At 36.7% G+C, this 23,610-nt stretch overlaps 1 protein-coding gene across 10 annotated transcripts in view; it reads right to left on the minus strand.

Moving 5' to 3' along the window:
• Nucleotides 1-258: 258 nt before the first annotated feature.
• ZRANB3 (zinc finger RANBP2-type containing 3) overlaps nt 259-23,610 on the minus strand; it is a 55,736-nt gene continuing 32,384 nt past the window's right edge. For 9 of the 10 annotated variants that reach the window (XM_052792776.1, XM_052792774.1, XM_052792775.1 and 6 more), the window contains 16 exons: nt 21,124-21,209; nt 18,429-18,600; nt 17,907-18,035; nt 16,389-16,508; nt 15,635-15,754; nt 14,935-15,114; nt 13,291-13,443; nt 12,171-12,639; nt 10,989-11,192; nt 10,406-10,497; nt 8,813-8,914; nt 6,009-6,151; nt 4,421-4,564; nt 3,154-3,547; nt 1,739-1,870; nt 259-1,132 (listed from right to left, as the gene is read on the minus strand). In XM_052792776.1, coding sequence (XP_052648736.1) covers nt 1,034-1,132; nt 1,739-1,870; nt 3,154-3,547; nt 4,421-4,564; nt 6,009-6,151; nt 8,813-8,914; nt 10,406-10,497; nt 10,989-11,192; nt 12,171-12,639; nt 13,291-13,443; nt 14,935-15,114; nt 15,635-15,754; nt 16,389-16,508; nt 17,907-18,035; nt 18,429-18,600; nt 21,124-21,209 — 2,739 coding nt within the window. In that variant the 3' untranslated portion in view covers nt 259-1,033. The remainder of the gene's footprint in view (nt 1,133-1,738; nt 1,871-3,153; nt 3,548-4,420; nt 4,565-6,008; nt 6,152-8,812; nt 8,915-10,405; nt 10,498-10,988; nt 11,193-12,170; nt 12,640-13,290; nt 13,444-14,934; nt 15,115-15,634; nt 15,755-16,388; nt 16,509-17,906; nt 18,036-18,428; nt 18,601-21,123; nt 21,210-23,610) is intronic. The other variant, XM_052792779.1, reaches the window with a different exon arrangement.

Consider the following 23,610-nt stretch of genomic DNA (forward strand, 5'->3'; position numbering starts at 1 on the left):
TGCGCTCATGACACTACCTTGTCTTAAATCTTTAACTGAGCAAAAGAATGTTTAAGACCTTAAGAATGTTTCTCAGAAGGATAACCCAGAAAGCATTTCAGCTTATTTTAACTAGATGTACTTGAAATTGCAGTTGTGTACTTTCAGAAAAAGAGGTGTAGTGTACAGATGTGCTCTATGAACTTACTACTGCCTTACAGCATTCAAAGGGTGGGGGAGAGACAGATAAAGCATAAAAAAAAAAAAGAAATCACCAGGAAAGAGAGAAATGTATTTATTTGAAGTAACCCTAAAGAAAGCCACATAAACAGCCCAAACCAACCAGCATCTCTACAGCCCTGTTAAGGAGAATGCAACTGTAGCATTTCCCAGAACCTACCTTTGGTGAGATAATGGATAATAGTTATTGTTCCTTTCATGAATAAGTTTTTAATACAAGCTGGTTTAAATAAAACACAATTTCAATAGACATTAATTCTAAATGCCAAAGTCCTGTATGTTAGGCCCAGTGGCTGATCAGAACAGTATAAGACAGTTTTAGAAGAGACAAACCACGCACTCGTGCTATTTTTGTCATAACAGATATCAGAACCTGCGTTTTCTCCAGCAATTTTGATATGTGAACAAAGAGAAGAATTCAAACTAAGAAATCTTCTTGGTCCATAATGTCCCCACTACAACTGAACCCTGTAAGACCAACAGAAGCTTCAACAGAACTTCCTCAAATTCTTGCAGCTGTAACAATGCACTGATAGGGAAATAGTAATGCTTCAAAATCGCATTAAGGTTACACGCAGGAATTTAGCTTTAAACCACAGGGTCACAAAAATATAACCATGATCAAGTACCTTGGATGCGCTCACCCAAGGCTTTCTGACAATCAAGTGTTATAAATGATTTCTTGGTTTTAATTCTGTATTTTCTTCCCTCTACCAACAGCACGATAGACTAAAAGGATTTTTTTTAAATCAGGGCACGAGGAGAACTATGTACTGGTTCCCGAGTTACAGTGTAACTGAATATATTTCTCATTTTACATTTTCACAAGAAATTTTGTGATATCACAGCCGTACTTTGTAGCTAAAGAACGTCTCTTCATCTGGCTTCTTTCCTGCGCCTGTTTTGCAGTTCTCTGCAAAAGAGAAAGACAGGTCTGCTCAGTCAGTACCGTTACTTGGCAACAGCGTGCGCAATGGAAAGCATTAACCCACAGTTAAACTTCAGTCTAATTTTGCAGGAGACAACATAATAAAATGCACATTTATTACGGTGATGTTTTCCCAAATCCTGAGGAAACTGTTGTAACAGTTTAATGCTACCTTTCCATCTTCCCTGTATGGGATGGAGAGGCTGGGAGCACAGGGGTTGTTCCGCTGGAGACAACAGGGCTGAGGAGGAAGCCCGTTATGGTCTTCTACTGCTGAAGGGGGGGCAGGAGCCAGGCCCTCCCCAGGGGCACAAGGCAGCGCTGCCAGAGCCCCAGCCGGGGCATTCCTGCCGGACACAGGAGGAGGTTTCACCCTGAGGGCGGGCAGGCACTGACTGGGGTGGGGGTCAGACGGTGCAGGACCGTGCAGGGTGGTGCTGAGTAACCTGCTCTGAGCCCGGGGTCAGGCTACGTTACCTCTAGGGGCCCCCGCACCCAAAATACTTCTGTGATGTGGTAAGTACTGCCCTGGTGCACGTTCCACAACATTTTCCCTGTGAGGGTGAGGATTTCTGACGGTACCGGACTGACCTCTCTGTGGCAGACCGTACACAGAGTTTGCAGGTTTTCCAGGGAGCACTGTCCTCCTCCACTGTAAACAGGCTTGATATGGTCTGCCTGCCAGAACTGGCCTTCTGTTGGGTTTGTTATTATTTCATTCAACTGCAGTAAACAAAGGACATGACATTGGAAACGTTAGACATTCCTTCTGACCTACACGTACGTCCTACCGTAAGAACAAGAAATAGTTCAGAGAAGGAGCTATTTATAGTTTTCATCGAGAGAAAGAAAGTAAGCCTCAGCATTTTTTTGTTACTCCCACTGGACAAGCAAACAACTCTAACTTCCCTTGGCATATTTTCACCTAGCCTGCAGCGTGCTAAAGCACATTGCAGTGGATCAAGGGAAGACAGAAGGAAAGGTTCAGTTTTCTGGATAGGTACAGTAAGTTATACTTTGATGCCATTTTATCATCAAGTGCTGATATTAAATACACACAAATAGAGTGCAACAGCTATAGTCCCATCACAAAAATTAAAGACTCTAACTAGGTGTTTGTCATTTAAGTTTTTGGTCATGTCAGTGGTAATTGTAATAGCAAGCATTGAGAAACTGTAGGTGACAAAACCCTATGTCAGCTCTCAAAAAGCTAAGGACTAACATGGAGTTGTGTTTGCTCAGCAGGGTGTAAGATACCCCCAGTCCACAAGAATTCCCATCTGAGTCTTTCAGATGTGCATCACCTTATTTTAAAAGGTGCAAGCAACAAAGCTGATCCCATGCATATGACAAGTGACAGTAGATTACTTTTTCTTTTGCAAGTTTCAATGGGTGTCTGCAGAATTTATCTAAACAATTTAGAACCAGTACCTTCTAAAGCTGAATTTCAACTTCGCAGCAGAAAATGAAATAGCATTTTAGTTTCTGAATAAAAATACCACTTTATGCAGGAATGTTCTCCCTCCCTGCTCCATTGCCTTCAAGTCAGTGAAGAAGCAATCACAACCATGGAAGAATGGTGGTGGTTTGTAATGCATTTTGAGGTGATACTGAGAGGAGCTGTGACAACTGGCTTTTGTTAAGCTCCTACCAAACATTCTGCAAAGTAGGAATAACCTAATACTACTAGACTACCTCCATTCTTAAATTGTTCCATAAACATAAAGTATGTTAATAAAGTGCATTTCAAGTAAATCTGGCTGCAATATTCACACCCCTAAGGAATCTGAATTCCGATGCCTGTGCCTTTCAGCAATGAAAAAATGTCTTAGACAGTTCAGAGAAATCCAAAATGTTCTTCTTACAGGTTGAAGGTCAAAGGTTAACCTACCACCAACAACAGAATAAGAAAAACCAAAATCCTAAACACAAAAAACCCCAATGTCTTCTGTCTGCTACAGGAACACACAGAGGAGCTGTTACTGCTTAAAGACCAGTACCATTACCTGCCCAAGTGGAAGGTGAGACATCCAAGAACTCTCCAGAAGTTTCTTACGCTGACTCTTGGGCGCGTCTCTGATGCTCAGATAAAGCTCCTGGGCATTTTGATTACAAAACTGGCAAACACCGCGTTCAATTTCAAATACTTTAGTCCTAAGGTAGCTCTGACTAGAGCGAATTGAGAAGTCCTCCTGGCAGGCATGAGAGCAGAATCGTGTGTCCCAAGCACGGGCCTGGCCGCCTGGCTCAAGCTGAGCTGTTGGCTGTTGACAGCTGAGACAGAGTGGGTTCCCTTGGCTGTCCAAGGCTTGCAAATAGCCTTTGGATAGGGAGGAGCCGTCAGCTTCAGTCTTCTCTGCATGAGGAACTGACGGGCCTTTTCCATTTTCTGGAAGCAACCTGTTTGCCGGGGACAAAGTGCAGCTGTTAATAAAGGAGGTATTCAGCAAACAGTTCAGTAGGGTTTTTATGCACTGTATATTTCCATTAGATATCTTTTATGCTCTGAAATACCAATTTCAGTTGAAATAGTATCTTAATCTTGCTCAGATTGATACCTGCACAGTGCAATCATCTATTTGGTTTATGTTTCCATTTAAACAAAATTTGACAATCTAACAGGCAGATTTTTCTTTTGCACATCTTACTACATTTACACATGTACACTAAATTATTAGCTGAAATAATGCTGTGCGTATAAAGAAACAATGGCTTCTATCAGGCATGTACACATATAAATGTAAAACGTTTCAGCCCCCTCTTTAACAGAAGTAAAAAGTCAAAGGAAACATCCTGGTTTCTCCACACAACTTGCACAGCTACCTAGCAGTTCCCTACTCTAAACAAGGCTTACCTCCAGGCAGGATACACACTGCTTGTTTAATAAATTTTTTAGAAGGGCATTTTCTGTCTAGAATTTTCATATTCTTTTCCCTTTTTCTAAATTCTGAGGCACAATAGAGGAAAATTTGGTGTCCCCGATTTGCTGTTGACCTCACAAGCAGGCCTGAGCTAACCTTCTTTTTTCCTTAACCAAATCATGTAACTGTTTTCTTGTTTCATTTTAATCAGACTGTTAGTTAACAGCTATATCAGCAGACAACAGATGTAAATTGTTGTAAGAATAAAACATAGCTCATTAGCACTACAGCAAGTTTCTTATCTAAACACTGTACTTCAGCAAGGTAAACACTCATAGGAAATAATTTTGCTACCTTAAAAAAAAATCTTGGGAGAAACAGCTTAATCACCTTATTGCATTAATAAACTTACTTTGTGGAATGACCCAGTTGTTCAATAGAAGCATTTTCATTCTTTAGACAAACCCCACTTTCTTTCGAGATGAGGCGAACGCTGCCCCCACTGCTCCTAGCTTTGCTAAGTGAGGCTGCTGCTACATCCTCCTTGGTCACGTACCTAGAATAATTCAAAATTCTGTCAATATACTACAAAGGGAACAATCTCCCTCAAAGAATATTCAGCCTCGGCTGCAGCAAGATTGGTATGGCGTGTTCTCTTAAAGCACCCCTCATTTCCTGGGTGAGAAATGAATAAAGGTTGGGAAAACATACTTCATAATACTTCCATATTACTACCTTTTTCTAAAACCAGATTCAGCTCTAAGCAGCAAACAGATAAGTTGTTTTGTATATAACTATATGAAAACAAAAGCAGTTTGATATTGCCTGACAATGAAATCTGAAAGCCATTTTGGTTCAGTTAGGTGAAGTCTCACTGATACTCTAGCTAATACAGGAAGTTTACAAGCTCTGTCGGTTATGTTTGCACTCACTTCTTTATTGTAATGTGAAAACACACGAAACATCACTGCTCAAGTAAAACTCTTAAAATCCCTTTACTCTGATCATTCTTCCAAAAAACCACTATTCAGACAATTTCTCATAAGCATACCTCTCTGTACTATGCATATGCCAAATCCTATGTAGTACCTTAGAAGACCTGTAGGTTACAGTAGATTTTCTAACATGGTTCACAGTTAGATCTTTCCTACTTTTATGGAAGGAAACAATCAGTCAACAGGTTCAGAAACACTTACTACCTGCTGCTTCTCCTTATGTTACTGGAATTACAAACTATTTCTTTACTTGAATTCTTGCCTACAGCCAAAATAGTCACCCTGGAGAATTTAACAGTAGGGACTGAGAGGAATAAAAAGTTTATAGACTGTTTGCAGAGGCACCTTGGTGAGTTAACCTGTACGCATGAGAAGTTTTGTGGAAAGCAATGACAACCCTGAAGCTGCAAACGTCTGTCAGGGAAGATAGTGTATGAGAAAAAGGAAAGACAGTGGAAAAAAGGTAAATTAGATTTTAACAAGGATTAAACACTAGCCCTTTTCAGTGACACCCAGCAAGGAAAACAATAGTTTTGAGAAATGTCATCCAGAGAGAACAGAACTGCTTAAATAAAAATGAGTATCAGAAAGGCTTGGAGTAGGCTGTGAATTATGAATAAAGCATTAAATCACTGATGGCAACTAATGATTTATTGCTGCTTCCAGGTGGGGAAAACAACAAGATTCTTTGACCTTACTCTTCTTTTGAGTCCCAGAGGTCATGGTTTTTCCTCAAAAACCTCTGGCAAGTTCCAGATGTTTAAACATGCAGTGCAGGAAAGCCAGAACAGTTGCTGAATGCGGCACAGTGCCGGACAGGGAAGCAGACACTTTCATTCCAACAGATTTACTGCAGTGCTTTGTTGCCTACGTTTGTCACTATGTGACAAGCAATCATGGAACAACCAGTTTACAGTCTCAGCATCATTCCACTGAAAGTTACATTAAATATATCAAACTTCCTGCAGCAATTAGTAAGAGGAAGAAAAATTAAAAACCACATACCTTTTTGTGCTGCTGACCACTGACTGCTTTTTAGACAACTCCTCTGCAGCATGCATAGGACTACAAAATATCTGACCGCTTTTTCTGATAATCTTCTGTTTCATTGCTGTTAGATGATTCCATTCTTTCACAAACCTCAGTATCTGGTAGAGAATGCTATTGTCAGCAGCATGACAGGCATTACACAGAACTACGTGCTATGAATTAATACATTCAAAACTGGATGAAAACAGATGGTATTATCCGAAACGATCCCTTCAAGTCATTTTTCATACAAGCTGCAACCCCCAACCCTCACCTACTGAAGAACTCTGACAGCTTTGGCATTGTCTAAAATAATGGTTTTGCTATGATAGGTGAGTTGATCCAGAAGGTAAAAATAAGGCCAGAAATGGCCTTTACTGATCTGAGGTGTAGCGATAGGAGAAAGGTTTCTTGATAAAGCCTCAGGCAAACCTTTCTTGTGTAAGCAAGACTTTGTTGGTGGGAAAAACAGACATGCAAGAGAGTTTTCTTCTTAGAGCAGCCGTTCTCCCTGTTGCAGCAGGCCTCTCAGAAAAGGAAAGTTCACTCCCATTTCTTGAACGGCATTTATAATTGGGTTTACAGACAACCTTTCTTCTTCCTTCTAACCTTCTGATACATGCTTAACACTGGATTAATAATCTGTAGTGTACAGCCCCTAATGTCAGCATGGAACGCTTAGCTACAGGTGAACTGAAGAGTTGTTCAATTCAACTAGGTATTAGACCATTTCTCATAAAAGTTTTGCAACTTGTAAAATTTTAACAGAATCACCGACGTACTTGCTTCGAGGTTATTATATTCCTTTACAGTAATACAGTGTCAGAAAAACATACGTGATAAAATTATAGTAAATTAGCAGTTAATGACATGAAAATCAGATCACCAAATTATCTTAATTACGCATCTGTTTTTATGGCAATACTGCCATCCTCTTTTCTGTGGCATTTCAGTGTGGCACACAAAGATCTGACTAGCAAGTAGAGACATACTTTACCATCAAAATAGTCAAAGGGCAACAGTTTTGAGCAGCTTAACCTGCAATTCACAGTAATCTCAAATTGACACAGCCACAGGATCCTGAGGAAAAACTGATGAACTGTTTAACAAAGTATTCCAGAATGGCAACTGAGAACATAGCATAATATTGATCACCTTTCCTTATTTTGCATTTAGAATTTGAAAGTGTAATAAAATAAAGAAGTTCAGAAGAACTTAATTTCTGGTACTGAATCCAATATTTTTTTACAGGCTGGGAAGCCACAAAAAAAAACAAACCCAAAAACTTTGATGCTGTAAACTAACAGGACTGGTATGATTAACTGGTTTCCGTAACAACTATAACCACAGGACAGTGAGGAAGTGAAGGAAAAACTGTTCCTACATAGGAATTTAGAATTTATAACATGGCTGCTTGCTTTAGGATGTGTGTAGGCGAAAAACTATTTCACCCCCCCCCATCTCTACAACAGAAAATAAATGGGAGTAAGAATATGACAACTGAACAAGTGGCTTGGGTTGTAGGTTTTTTTCCATTCCATTTTTCCCCTCTTTCCCTCACGGACTACCTATAGCAGTCAGTATCACACTGTTTCTGAACATGGACCATGGGATGAGTAAATACACTGTGCAGTAGAGATTTAGTTGTGACTTCAGCTTTATCCAGGAACAAACTTCCATACTTCAAGATTACAACATGGCAATGATTTTCTTTTTCTCCTGTGAGTATTTTTATATGGCAAACATCAAAGTGTACAGATGAGTCTCACTTCCTCAGAGTTGGAGCAGCAAGAAAGAAGTCAATGAAATGGCAGGATATAATGGAAACAGAAACAAGGTATTTCCTTGATTCTTTTTGGGAACATTTACTAATATGGATCTTCTAATCTAGAGGAGAAGGCTGCAGGACAGGAAGTTCCATAAGGCAGTGCCACCCCCCGCTCACAAACATGGAATTCTTAACTTGTCTTTTCAGTCTAGCAAATAGCTTTGAAATCCTCTGGCAACATTTGTTACCCATCCATTAGCTGCTTTACAAAACTGTTGGTTGAATCAGTCAGGTATCTGTCTTACAAATTTAAGTTCCAACCTTGCTGGAGAACCTACCAAAAAGAATCAGTTTTGTTCCTACACAAGAGAATCTGATTTTCCAAATTATATTTCTCTTTAAATGGGGAAAAACAGTTAAGAAAACTATGTTAAGCAGATAATGTTGCACATCCAATTTAAATTCTGCATTTCCTTACTTGAGTAAGGGTTTACAGTGTTAATGTTCTCCTCAAACACCACTATGAATGGAATCTTTATGACTGAGTTAACTGAAGCTACATGTCTCAGTGGAGCTGTGCCCTACACTGCTTTGAAAATTGTTAGAAGACCAAAGGAAGAAGTGAGAGTGGAGACCTGCTCAGAACTGCAGCTCTGATACAGTCTAGCACATTCTTATTCATATAATGTGCCCCATTTAATTCATAACCTTTAAAATGCTATTTTGTTGACTTATGAATGTTAGTTACTAATCCTGTAAATGATAAATTAAATGATGCCTGGTTGATTCTATCTACCGAAATGTTAACAGGAGGCATGATAATTTGCCAAAGTAACAGACTGCATAATTAATATTCACATCAACATTTATAAGATTTGCTTGCATTGATGAAACTGTGCCTAGATCCCAAGGCCCGGAAGCGTTCTGCTATTATTTAAAAAAAAAAAAAAAAAAAAAAAAGTCAAAGCCCTCCATTTTAAGTATTAATTACTGTGCCAGTAGAATTTCTTACCGATGAACGATTTTGTTTATGCTGAAAAGTCTCTGGTAAATCCTCCCAGTTATCCAGCTGTATGTCCAATGGAATGAAATTATGATTCAGTGGTTCACCATCCTAGACAAGCAAACAGTTTTGTTTACAGATGCAATGTAGCACAATCTAGGAAAAAAAATTATCTGTTTCAAGTGAATTATCTTCCCTTCCTACTAAATTTAGTCCCTCACGGTAACATTTTTCCAGAACAAAAAAGAAAAAACCAAACCAGCCACAGATGTATAATACCACACATGCAAGAAGCACGATTCACATTAATATATCTAAAAGTAAACAGGGTGAAAATTTTAGCTTTGAAAATATTTGAATTTTTTTCTTTGCAAATATTTCAGACACACACTGCCTTAAGAAACTGAAATTATAATCCTCTTGACTGAATTTCCAAAGGAAATGAATGATTGTAGATGGGAGAATGTCACTTCGTTAAAATTTAAAATCAGAGTCTTGGATAGAGCATTGTTTATTATACTTAACTTTTTTTTTAAAAAATGTCTGAACAAGTTCTCCTCCACTTAATTTTTAAGGAACAAGTTGTCCCAGTGGGTACATATGACCCAGGAACTTACTGATGATTCACAATCATCTGAGAGAAGGAATCAAAGCAGAATTCCCCAGTGTCTCATCATTCAGCAGAAAGATTTTGTGCAGTATCTGGCATAATGAAACTCTAATCCAAGCCAAAAACAACCCAGACCAATATACAGTTGCCCAAATACCATCCAAAATGCATCTTTGAGGAAAATGTGTGAAGCTAGGAAGCAGTGTACATTTTAAGTATATTAAACAAGTCTTCAGATATGAGGACACTCTCTTTGACTTTTTCCCAGCTGTATCAGCCTAATGAAAATGTATTATCTCAAAGAATTGCCCTCAGTTATTTGTGATGCTTTGCAGTTGCACCTGAATACACTGACTCATTCACCAGCTTTGAAGAAATCTTCTCAGTGAACTTTTCCAACCCTTGAAAGAAGGAATTGCAAAGTCCTCATTCCCCCTTGAAAAATGACCTGGAAAATTACCAACTGCTAGTTTCTGTACTCCCATTACCATTGCAGATTAATGATAATGTGTTTTATTCAGGAAGTTACTGACTTATACACAGCACCAAAACCTAGCTTTCTGAAAATGTGGTGACAATATTTTACTTACTTACTTAGTCTGTCAGGATTCACTGTCATTTTTATTTTAATTTTGAATGTTCTTCTATGAAAAATATTTTGTGATAATACACTACAATAAAAAAAAGGTATCTTAAACAACTATCACTTGCATTTCTAACCGATGATCTGAGTATACATCTAATGTATTAGCCCCAATTTGTAAGCTAAGAGAAGTGTTAGAAGTTACATATCTAGGGAATTATTACCTAATTCCCCTGAGAAAAAGAACTAGGATTATAAACTAGCTAAATTTTGTACATTTCAGCTAATACAAAAATACTGGTCTTTATATATAAAGTATAACAAATGAAAGTATATATACACATTTCATAGGACAACATTTTACTTTGTAATTTTAAAATTATACTAAACATGTGTATTTCAGGTTTACCTTTGTATATAGGTGAATTCTATCAGTATTCCTGCTTGCACAAAACATAAGCCCATCATATAATTCAAACATTTCTGATTTATCTACATCTCCTATAAAGAGAAAAAATGTTGACATTAAAGTTTTCCTCTTCATTCATTTCATTCAGTCTACTCAGACATTAAAAATAATATTATACATGTATCTAATTCCAGAACAACATAGTAAGATACACAGCTCAAGTAGCAAGTTATTAAGATATTTGTGTATTTTCTTTTTGTGTTTCTCCTGAATTACCTATCACCTGTTTTGCCTGTGGCTGTCCTGAACAAAAGTAAATGCCATCATAAGTTTCAATAAGACTATACATGTTCACAGCTGCTAGTTTGACATAGTTCTTAAGTCAGCCAAAAAGTCCATATTGCTTCAGGAGTTGTATGGAAAGGCTGGATTTATCCATCATCAAAATTCAATAAACATCCCAGGCTAAAACAAGAAAATCATGTGCAACTGTATGTACTTCTGTCTATCTTTCAAATGTATAGGCACTTAATACAGTTTTGCAATGGGATATAATTTTTCTCTCACAGGAGTCCCGCTTTACCTTCTCCATGCTTTTTTTCACTTTCTTCATTTTCAATTTCAACAGTTTCCAGTTCGCTGATTTCAACAGATTGCTGGGTCACCAATTCCCCAAAATCTTCTCTTCTGTCTTCAGCATTGCACTCTGCTCTCTCTTCATTTCTTCTGGAGTCCTTTGAAACATCCTCCTCAGTTTCGCTCGTGGGAGCATCACAATTTGCCTCAGCTATAGATAAAGAAACAGAAAAAGCAATTATTTATGCTACCGGTACAAACAGGAACCTAATCAATACAAACCTGGAGACAAGACTATGTAATTGAAATACAAAGCAATTGCATCTTATTCTCTAATGTTGCAACCACCTAGGAAACTGGAGCTACCTTTAATATTAGGAGAATAAACACATGGAACAAAGTTTTCCATTTATGCAGATTCATGCACCCTGCTTATTGTCAAAATATATGCAATAAATAATGCAGTTAGCAATTCTATATTACACACAGATATTGTATACTATAAACACACAAAGTAGTTTTCCAGGCATTGATCTATACCTGTGAAATTCAGAAGTTGTCCTTACTTGAACAAGCACAGAGACTTAAATAAAATAAATAAAGAAAAAGAACCTTATTTGAAATTGGATTGAAATGGCAAATATGGGGATAGATTTATAAAAATTTATAAAAATGTTTTATTAGATTTCCAGATAAGTTAAATAAATTTAATAAGACATCTACTCTAACCTGTTGGAGCAAGAAGTGCCATATTTTCCAGGTAATGTCTCTCATAACAAACACACAATACCCAAGTTAATAAAACATCTATACCACATGATTTAGTTTTGACAGGTAGAGAAAAAGTTTGCCATTTAATTTGATTCAGAATAACCATAAACCTCAAGGAAAAGGAAAGCTACATTTGCTGCAAAGAAAACTGAGCATATATTCTTCCTCACTGAATTCATATCCTGTTAACATTTATCTGAATTTTCCATTTGTTTAAATTAGAATCATGTAAAAGATCCTTGGGGAAAGCAAAATTAAGAAGGATCACTTAACAGGTATCTGTTCACATAAAGACACCATTCTTCATATTTTGCCTGGATTTGTGTATATTCATATATTCAAAAATACTGTATTTTCTGAAACTAATCACAAATGAAACAAAAAATACATACTTTTCTCTGCAGCACACATTACTTACCATTACTGCTTTGGGGGCAATTGCACATTTCACAGTAAGGAAGCAATTCACTATTACTGTAAGTGCAAACACTACACTGCCAAACTTTATTTAAAGCTGTACTTTTGCTTGGAGTATTTAAACCGCAAGGAAAGACTTCATTGTATTTTTCTGAAAACAAAGAGGGCTTTTTTCCAGTCAAAGATTTTTTCTTTTTCTTACTGGAGTTGACTGGAGTAGATCCACTTATGCTTCTTGCTCTTTTAGCTTCACGTTCACAGGTACTTTCATGAGAAATCGTATCCACATCACTTATTTTTGTGGAATCCACATTTTCATTGCTCTTCTCTGCATCCTCTTCTTTTGTGACTTCAGAAGATTCTGAATCATTATGTAATGATTCATTACCAGAAAATATTTTGCGTTTCTTCTCAGCGGAGGATTTTGGGGAAAAGAAAGAACGTATGTCACGCTGTCTTTCCTTTTCAAACTAGGAAAGGGGAGAGAAATATAAACACTGCTGATAATTACTGCACCAGCAGCTGTTAAAATTATTATTTTTCTCCATTAATATTACTCTGTAATACAAGAAGCTATTTTTAGTTTGAAGATGGAAACAAAAGGTATCTTTCTTTAAGAACAAACAGCTAGCAGAAAGAGCAATTCAACATACCTCTTCTGTTTTGTGAAAAGTATTTTCAATATTCTCATGAAAATTTTGAAATAGCACTATCAGAAAACAAATGCACAGAACTGGTATGCTATGTGCCTTTTTTGATGATGCCTGTTACAAGGAGAGGCTTTTAAACATAGTTTTTAAAATAATAGCCAATTAAATTCAGGTCAGCTAATAAAGCTCTAATTTAAACAGAAATTACTTGGTCTTATCTGACTCTGAGGGTGGGTCAGTCACCTAAACATAACATAAGGACACATTGGAAGCCTGTAGATGACATTTATACCCAGCAGAGCACTTTCCCCAACTTCACCTAATTTTTAAAATGGAATTTACATTACTTTTTCCCACTTATTTAGTGTTTCTCCATTAGTAAAGTCTGCAGTGCACAGAATGCTTAAGTGAACAATGGTTGTAATGTTTTTAAATGAAAGAAAACAGAAAAACATAAGCTTTGAGTCTTACATGTGTAAACAGAAGTTCATTTTTGGGATCTTCTAGACTTTCATTTGGGGTCCAGGTCTCAGCAAAACTCAAAAAATCCCATTTCTCCTTATCACCTTCGTCAGCCTGCATTTTCTCTTTCTTGCCATTCAAGGTGCTGCCTGTAACTTTGGCCTGCAGAAAGACGACTTGCATGAAGTTTCCAAGAAATTCACATCTTGGAACAAACAATTTGCTTGCCTTGCAAACTTAAATCAGCATTTGCAAAGTAAGAAACTTTGCAATAATTCAAAATAACTTAAGTGATTAAAACTATTCCTCTTCCAGCAGCCATTTCTGCAAGAATAACAGTAATAAGCATATTTAACACACTACAATGTGTGAAAAGGTACATAAAAAATGTCAGTTTTTATTGAAGTTAAAAGAGAATATATACATTGTGTACACCTCTTACAGCCTTTACACCCTTTGCTTGGCACGTGGAAACAAAGGCAGAATTAATTGAAAGAAGCAGTTTAGTGACAGAACTCTTGTACGGTAAATTGTTGGTGAATTACTGAGACCCATCTATGCCATGTTTAAAGAGACTTCTAATGTACTGGACTGGCTGAGATTTTTTTCAGAGGTACCTACAGGAATTAGAATGCGGAGTTTCATTCCCCAACTGAATGTCAAATACAGTCTGCAGTACCTAGATTCTTTAAGCTGTGATTACTTTTCAGCAGGAGAGGAATATATTGGGAAAAAAAAAAAAAGAAAAAAAAGGTTATCAGCTTCTCCTCTAACTGTATGGACACAAACAATTGCACCTCTACAACACAGGGGCAGCCAAATGCAGGAACAACAACCGTAAGTTGGCATTTGCATCAGAAGAAATCCTGTGTAACCACAATCTTAAGCAATTCTGACAACTAGAGTTTAAAAGGCAGTTCCTTCTACATTGACACTTCTGGAAGTGTCCGAAAACAAGAGTTGACAGAATACAAACACACCTCAGTTCTAAAAACAAGACACTAATGAATGGTATCAAAGGTGGCAAAAAGGTCACAAAAGCAAAACAGCCAAATTATTTTTTCTTAGTCCTGTGAACTCTCAAAGATCTTCCAAGTAAGGAAAGAAAGCAGGACAGAATTACTCCTCCTAACAAGGACTGGGTAATATTTGAGGAAAATAGCAACAGAAGATAAGATTACTGTAATCTTGTGTCTGATGAAGAAGAATTATTTGAGACTGCATCTTCCTCTCAGAAATGAAGTTTAGTAAGGCACAACATCCACCCAGGTAAAAAAAACAACCAAAACCAAAGCCAACAAACTCTAGCTGTTATTATTGTGGAAAAAAACTTAAAATTGTAAACTGAACACCCAGAGCAATAAAAAGCTAGAAAGAAGATAAAACAATGATCTCCTGTAGATGTGAACCATCCCATTCATCTCAGCAAAAAGTTACCTTTTTTATCTTTGATCTTAAACGGAGAGCAAAAAGCTAGAAAAGACTAATTTGGAACAGACATGGACATTTTAATTATTAGCAATTCTAGGTGTATCAATTTGTCTTATAGTAGGAGAGTGTTCCAGATAAGCAAGTGTGTTATTTGGCACATGCACTTAAGTGCTATCTTAACCATAGAGAGTTCTTGATTATTTGGTTCTATTCCACCCATACCTTGCGATTCAGCATTGCCCACATAAGAGTATCCATTGTTCCTTTTGCAATAAGGAAGTGAATATTCACAGAACTGCACTGCCCAATTCGGTGTGCTCTGTCTTCTGCTTGCTTAACATGGCCTGGATCCCAATATAATTCAGCAAACACAACATGAGTAGCAGCAGTGAAAGTTAAACCCTAAACAAAATAAGTAGATGCATTTTAGAAAAAAGATTCCACACACAAACGATGAATATCTGAAGTAAAAGAAAGCTAAAGGTTGTACAGGACATTTTTATATGGAAATAAAAGGGACCACCTTGACAGCAGATGGGCCTGTTACATTGATTTCTTCCTTGGGCCTCAGATAGATATAAGTAAGATTAAAAAACCACTTCAATATTGTGCAAAGACTACCTACTGCTTTTCGTTATGAAAGTAATATTTATTTCTTATTAATCTGGTATTTTTAGAGAAAATGAAGTTTTAGTAATTATCCAAGAATGAGATGCTGCTGCTTATCTTGATTTTGCTCAAGTGATTTCAACAGAGGCTTAAAACAGTTAACATGATTAGTGCAGAAAAATGAATACATGAGTCTACAAAAGACATATTGCATGAAGATAAATTGCCTTCAGTAAATCACTTCAGTCACCAATTACTTTAGTACCTATATTCTTCAAGTTTCTTATTTCACATATTTTCTTTTTTGTCCTACCTGACCAGCTGCCTGAATACTCAAAATAGCAACCCGAGTATCAGGATCCTTCTGAAACTGATTAACAAGATGTATTCTTTCTGAAGAAGGAACACTGCCATCTATTCGTATGTAGCGAACCTGTAACATACCATAACAGAGACAAAATGATATTTTCAGTGTCCATTTTTGAACACAATCATCCTCTGTTCCCCAATGAAAATATGAAAACATCTGTTCTATTTCTGTCATGTGGATAGAGATGCATCAGTACTCTTTTGCCCTTTGATTTACAATTAAGCCTCCATCTAGAGACGTGTAGACGTAGTGTTCCCTGTTTACAAAAGGAGAAGACAGAACGAACATGGGATCTTAAAATGGAATACTCAGCAGAAGAATCTGTTATTTCCCTGACATGATTTATTAAAATTCCAAGCATTTGCAAAATAATAACAGTATAAAATAGCAAAGTTAGCCACCATTCCCTAGCAATGGTTGAGAGTCCATGATCAAAACAATATGAAGGTTGTTTGCAAACATTTTTACTGCTTTGAATTAAATGTTTGGGTGAAATGATGGCGTTCTGTAAAAAAACCAAACCAAAACAAAAAAAGGTAGACAGAAGCACATTGGTAGAAAAACTTGGGAAACAACTGCCTACAACATTGACTCAATAAAGTATCATACCATAAAGTATCTACTGAATTCAAACACAGCTCATATGTATTTGTAAAGTCTGAAGTTAAATTTGTGACCACATTTGTTAAATCATTACCTTATTTTCTATAACTGCCTCTGTACAGGCTTGAAGCATGCTTAAGTGATGAGCAAAAACTAGAAACTTCAGTTTGTCATTTTGAAGCATCATTTTGATATAGTCCTTTACTGCTCCTGCCTGGAGTAAAAGAGTGCATTTTCATTAGTTAAGACATACAAAGTGTTCAAAAAGACAGTTTTTACTTCAATGTCTTTCAATAATATAAAAAGGTAAATTTCCATACTTTTTGTTATCCATTTAAGACTTTATCAAACGCTAATATAGTTAAGTATAAAATTATTCAAATTAATTTTGTTTAAAAAATACCACAAATTTATGCCTTTGAGAAACCTATCTCATTCTTTCAGAGAAAAAAAAAAAAAAGTATCCTCAAAAGATTGCATAATTACATGCCACTTCTTCCAGATTAAGATGTAGATAAACCCCCTTTTAGTTACAACATCATTATATGAAGTTTTAAGCCATATTTGGAAAAAACAAAATTGATTTCTGCCCAAACATATTTCAAACGGACAAGGTATTGTTTAATCAGAACTTCTGTATCTGCACTCACATAACGCCATATATCAAAACTGAAAGAATAATTTTGATACTTTCATGATACTGTAATCATAAAATATTGCTCTATTTAAACATTCATAGAATTCTTTTGTGTCAAATATAATTTTCAATACCTTTTACAAAAACTATTAAAGTAACGTTGACAGTTAATAATAAAATTTATCAGTGATCAACGGTTAATGCAATACCCACTGCAGCAGTCCTCAGATTTCTTTTTTTCTCTCTTTTTTGTCTTTCAACTTTCTGTTTGAAATGGATTACCAGAGGGGAGGGACTGGCGAAGTGGGGAAGAAACAGCAACAGAACCACAGTGATATTTTTAAGATGGAGAAAAAAATTTGCAGGAGTTGGTCAGATTCTTATCCAGCAGCCTACAGAACTTTTTTTTTTTCCCTATACTTTTTTAAAAATAGGCTAGCATAATGAAGTCTGATAGCAGGGTAAAAAGTAGGCATGTAAAAGATTTTGGTCATTAACTTGTTTTTCCTTACACCTTAAGCTACAGTACTACAGGAGGAAATACAGAACATGGGGTCCCATCTGATAAAACAGAAAGAGACCAGCTAGAGGGGATTGTTCTTCCACATTTATCCATGGGGAGAACCAGTACTGACAGAATGCAGTCTGTGTAAGGGCTGCATCAGTACCATCCTGGGTCAGCTGCAGCAGCTGCTGACACACAGGTATGTCCCTGAAGTACCCACCTTCAGTATATCCCTAAATCTGCAAGACGCATTTAGTGCTGTTGGGAGACTACATCTGGACAGTCTCAGCCAGCTTGGTGGATATCTAAATCAGCAATAGTTTTAACACTTAGCTCAGGTCATTATAATGGGGTTCAGCCTATTCCATGAACATAGCAGCGAAAAACAGAGTGTTTCTCCACATTGCGATGTGGGATTTAAAATACTACTGGGTATTTTAAGTATTTTAAGAAAAGGCTTCCACGCTTACCTTGGCAATGGCTGTTTCTTTATACATGCGTGTGATTAGATTCATGACTTCAGAAAAGTGGCTTTCAGTGGCATCTGAATTCAGATTTCTCATTAATTTCTCCCACTCTGCAAAAGTGGTATTCAAATTCTAATTGGCAGGAAAGATCAGTGGTTAGATACATAGTACAAAGCATGTTCTACCTCAATACGTACATTTCAAGCATCAAATGTTTAGGAACTGAGTACTTTAGAGAACTCTATCAAATTTGGCTAAAAGTAACTGTAGGATTCAAAATCTAAGGGAAAGGAAGACAGAAAGGAAGGAGATTGTACTAAAAATAGAACAAATTTTATCATTATCTGATGCCAAAAAATTGCTATATTAATGTTCTTCATGTTATATTTTAAAAAGAATACAGACATGCTATGCTATATATTCACACATTCTTTGTAACTACATATAATACACATGCATACATATGAATACATAGATATTACTATTTACTAACAAATGTGTTTTTAGCAAAAGTGGAAAATTTACCTTAGCTGCGGCTTGTGGGAGGTCAAATGGAATACGTTGCCTAACTTTGGGAGGCAACTGAGTTAGAACATCATTCTTTAGTCTTCTGATCATTATTTCACTTAAAAGTTGATGTAGTTCTTCTAAATTTGAAGCTCCTCTACAGTCCCATTGAGTTCTTTTACCAAAAAACCTGAAAATGAAAAAACAACACTGAGGGTAAAAACTAGCTCTTCCAAATTCAATAGAAACCTTCAGTATGTAATTAATTTTAAAACACACTATTAGATATGAAAGTGTGCTAGATAACAACACTTGGTGTTCCTGTTTATGCCAGAGAGATGACTGCTTTCTGTCTGATTCCTTCCAAAGCTAAAGTCAGAGCTGTTTCAACTTCCCAGCAGATACCACTGCCTGCAGGCATTACTACCCATCAGATGCGTACAGTCCTCCATCTCATTCCAGCTACACTTGCCCTTCTACAGGAAGCAGAAGTTTCAGGTGTAATTTTATAACTCTTGTTTCAATGGACTAATGAGAAGAATATACCACCATGAGACCGCTCTTTATTATATTATAGAGGGGAACAAATGACAGGGAAGCTATCATGAAAGCTGCAAGTATCACCATTACTATTCCTTTGTTTCCCTCCCTGAGAATTCCCTACTAGTTACAGTCAGAGACAGGATTTAAAGCTCAAGGTACCATCTTAAATGTAATACTATTTAATTAGCAAGGTTAAATAGAGGAAGTAGGTTTAAGGTTAAAAAGCTAAAGGTTGAAAAGAGAAAGAATTTATTAACTTAGTCTTCCTTGTTCTTTCTTTGCTTTGTTGTTTTTAAGGAAGCGTTGCAGCAGGAACAGCAGCTTTTCTCTGTCAACATTGCCAAGAGATAACAAAATAATGAGAATGACAGATTTTGCTGTCTTTGGAGATAAGCCCAGGTAGCATTTTCCAATGCCAGGATAGTATGTTGCAAGCATGTAATTTTACTGGTAATTTAAAAAAAAACAAAAACCAACAACCAACAACATAATTTAGAGAATTTTAAGCCTTACTGAACTTATCAACAGTGTTCTAGATGGCCGCCTATAATCATTTGGGACAGGGGCTGAGGGACTCACTTGTACACTAGTGTAGTATTGCCGTAACACACTCAGAATGCTACATAGATGGAAGACAGCAACATCTTTTCCTTACATCCCTTCTTTGGTTTATTTATATGGCTGTCCTTAGAAAGGTTTCCTCCCTCCAGCTTGACCATTGGGGATATAAAAGAAATGGTAGGCAAAACCTCACAGAAATACTTTGGACCTCCTCTTTAGAAAGAGGTGTTTATGGACACCTAAGTAAAAAACCCCACAACATTTTCACAGAAAGTGCTGCATAAAATAATCCTATCAAGCTCATTACCACAGGATGTTTTGTTTCAGCCAAGTAATGAAGACAAAGTTATTTGTTGAAAGCTTGCCAAACCATGAACTTGATTTTTATTACATTTATGGTATTCCAAAAATAAGATAATCATCTATGATTGAGTAGCTAACCATGCTGTACCCACGCACACTTGTGGTGTGAAAATTACAGATGCATTCAGTCAAAACACCATGGAAAAAATAGCATCTCTCTGTCTGAAAATTAAACAGCACTCTTCCATGTTATTTGAAGTTAAATGCTGATAAAATGCTTATGATGGAGGGAGAAAAACAAGTTATATGAAAATGAAACCATGTAATTATTACTGTAAAAATTAAATCTAAATACTAGCCAATTTAGCTGACAAAATCTATTGTTTTGATTATATGCAAACTTGTAGATAGGAAATTTTTTAGCTAAGAAATTTTTTACAGGTTCTTCCATTCTCATAACTTCTTTCATTCCAGATTGTAACCTAGATTCAGATGGGTAAAACTAAGGATTTTAAATCAGAGCTTCTTCTATCCCCTCTATTTTAGAATACAGCTAAAAAAACCTATCATTAAACTAAAGCTGAGGAAAGCAAGTCAGAGGGAAATGAATCCTCCTTATGTTAATAAACCTAAAGCACAATCAAATATGAAAATTCATGAAAGATGCAAGGGATAAAAATGGGTTAAAATTCATTAGGCACACGTGTGGAAAAATGTGTAATGAGCTATGTTACCTACCAAATTGGAGGCAAGGTGGTGGACAAAAACTTACAATGCTTGTATTTGATGTCTCAGACAGAATTACAAACACACTACTGTACTTTTACTCACTCATCTGTAAAATACAGGAGACAAGCATTGGATTTTTTTCCACCCACGTATGGTGGGATAGCAAAAGACTAGATCCCATAATAAAGAGAGATCTAAATTATTACATGATAGCATAAGACTGAGAGTCAGAAACTCCTAAGTTTCAGCTGTAGCTTAAACTCCAGCTCTAAAGGTAAAACCTATACACTTCATACTAATGACGGTATATTTGTAAATCATTTTACTTAACAAAATACTGGCAGTTAAACTTTGTTTCAAACTTTAATAGCTTCCAATTTTGTCCTCAAATAAAGTCTCCTGTCAATTGAATCCTCTTCCCAATCCTCTTTGATGAAGGAGATAGTATCTGCCCTGGGTTTCCAAGCAAGATGATATGATACAGCAACAGAGGTACTACTTACTGATTCTCTCACTTCACCTGACAAGAAAATCAAAAGACACTCATTGGAAAATAAATGAGCAAGTACAATAATACCTGACACGAGCATTGCAGTATTTTTTGGCATATTCACTCCAAGTTCCAAATCTTCTTGGAAACAGTGCCTCAATCTGCATGAAAAGCTGTATGAAAAAAAAAAGTAGCGATAGTGAAAAATTGCCTGCAAGTGTAAGACTATTCAGCAATAATTATTACACGATTATTGTGTAAAGTTTACATTCAATAGTTGCACAAAAAATACACAGCTTGGCACACATGCAAAGACATTCCATAGGAGTATGCATGTGTCTTGAGACAGGACAGTTGTGGCAAGCCCTCAAAGAACAGAGCACCCTGAACACGGTAACACAGTGCTGATGGCTTGGAAAAGGTTTATACTGAACAAGAAAACACAGATGAGACAATGTTATTTGTAAAAATAAAATTTTTGTCATTTACCAGGCACATGGACTTCTGCAAAGCTTCAGTGCAGGTATTCCATGAATAGCCTGCTCCTTAAAATACATGAAAAACCTACTCATTCTTAAGTCTTACTTCAAAAAATAGACAATGTCAATACAGACCAGAAATTTCACATCTTTCTTCCTAGTTGAGTAACAGGAAGTAAATATCAGTTTAGACAACCTTAGCCAGAAAGAACCCTACTTTACAAGCTGTTTTACTGTCAAAGCTTTCTGGATTCAAAGATCACTACTAGATCCAAAACACACTGTTGAGGGATAGCAGGGGTAGCATAGAGACAAAGACTAATATAAAAGGCTCTCTCCTAAATGCATTTCCCTGCTATCCTCTTAAGTCTACTGTACATCACTTCTGCCATTTAAGCTTTCATATCACCTAACTGCATGCTAATGACCTCTCCCAGAAAGAAAACTACAAATTCGTTTTTCACAGGCTTCTTTCAAGACAGAGAACTGAAAAGGAGTATTAAGAAAAAAACAAAACAAAACCCAAACCAATTTATTCACTCAAGTGAAATGCTGCTATTTTGACACAGATCCAGGCCAAACAAGAAACTGCCTGCAATTATTTGCTATAAACGTACATAAATATAAATGAATAATGCTTTTCATTTTCTATACATATTCCATTTAAAGACTTCATAGAAAGATTCTCCTTATGACACAAAACTGATTAAAGAGACATAATGCTTTTTATAGTCTGCCTTATAAGCCATGGCAGAACTTTGGTATCACTGTAAAAATGTCTCAAATTATTTTTGTCCTGGTTTCAGCTGGGATAGAGTTAACTGTCCTCCTAGTAGCTGGGACAGTGCTGTGTTTTGAGTTCAGTATGTGAAGAATGTTGATAACACTGATGTTTTCAGTTGTTGCTCAGTAGTGTTTAGACTAATGTCAAGGATTTTTCAGCTTCTCATGCCCAGCCAGTGAGAAAGCTGGAGGGGCACAAGAAGTTGGCACAGGACACAGCCAGGGCACCTGACCCAAACTGGCCAACGGTGTATTCCATACCATGTGACGTCCCATCTAGTATAGGAACGGGGAAGTGGGGGCAGGGATTCGCCGCTCGGGGACTGGCTGGGTGTCGGTCGGCGGGTGGTGAGCAATTGCACTGCGCATCATTTGTACATTCCAATCCTTTCATTATTTCTGTTGTCATTTTATTAGTGTTATCATTATCATTATTAGTTTCTTTTTTTTCTGTTCTATTAAACCGTTCTTATCTCAACCCACAGGTTTTGCTTCTTTTCCTGATTTTCTCCCCCATCCCACTGGGTGGGGGGGAGTGAGTGAGCAGCTGCATGGTGTTTAGTTGCTGGCTGGGGTTAAACCACGACAATTTTCCATTTGGTCATGAATTTTGACACCGTCACTGTGATCAAAGACAGCTTGTACGGAATCTCCTTTGAAGACCATGAGCAATGTTGCTTACTGGTCTTGGTATCAATGTACTGTATAGAAGTTTCTAACTTCAGTTCTTCCAGGGTAGGTTGCAATGTCTTTGGTACATGTGCAGGATGTTTCATAATTATCCACACCCATAGATATAAATATTTATTTTAAAGTTTTAAGCAAACACTCATAATACACCAAGCCCTTTTTCATACAGTGGATACCTTTCTCAAGTTATAACCTCTCTGAACAAATTAAATTATTAAAGGGTCTTGGCATAAGTGCTATTTACACAACAAGAAACTCTGAAGTGTAAAGTATTATTTATATAACCCTTATAAGTTTCCCGGATACAAATCAACTCTTATATTCCATTTATTTCTGCATTCTATAAATAAAGGCAGTTTTCTTGGGTTCAGTATAAAACCCAAGTGGGTTTTGATTTCCTCTCTGCTCCTCCCCAATTCCATAAGTTGAACTTCCTTCAAAGGCAAATTTGTCTTTCTGGACTACAACAAGCACAGGATATATTTTTTCCACTTATGCAATACAAGTGAACATTAGGAATATTCAAAAGACCAGTGATGAACAAAGGACTTCCTATATCAGATGATGAAGTACAAGCTTTAATACAAGTTCTCTCTTACCCAGTAGAAACAAATAGTTCTCT

This window comes from Harpia harpyja, chromosome 7 (genome assembly GCF_026419915.1).
Source record: "Harpia harpyja isolate bHarHar1 chromosome 7, bHarHar1 primary haplotype, whole genome shotgun sequence".
Lineage (NCBI taxonomy): Eukaryota > Metazoa > Chordata > Aves > Accipitriformes > Accipitridae > Harpia > Harpia harpyja.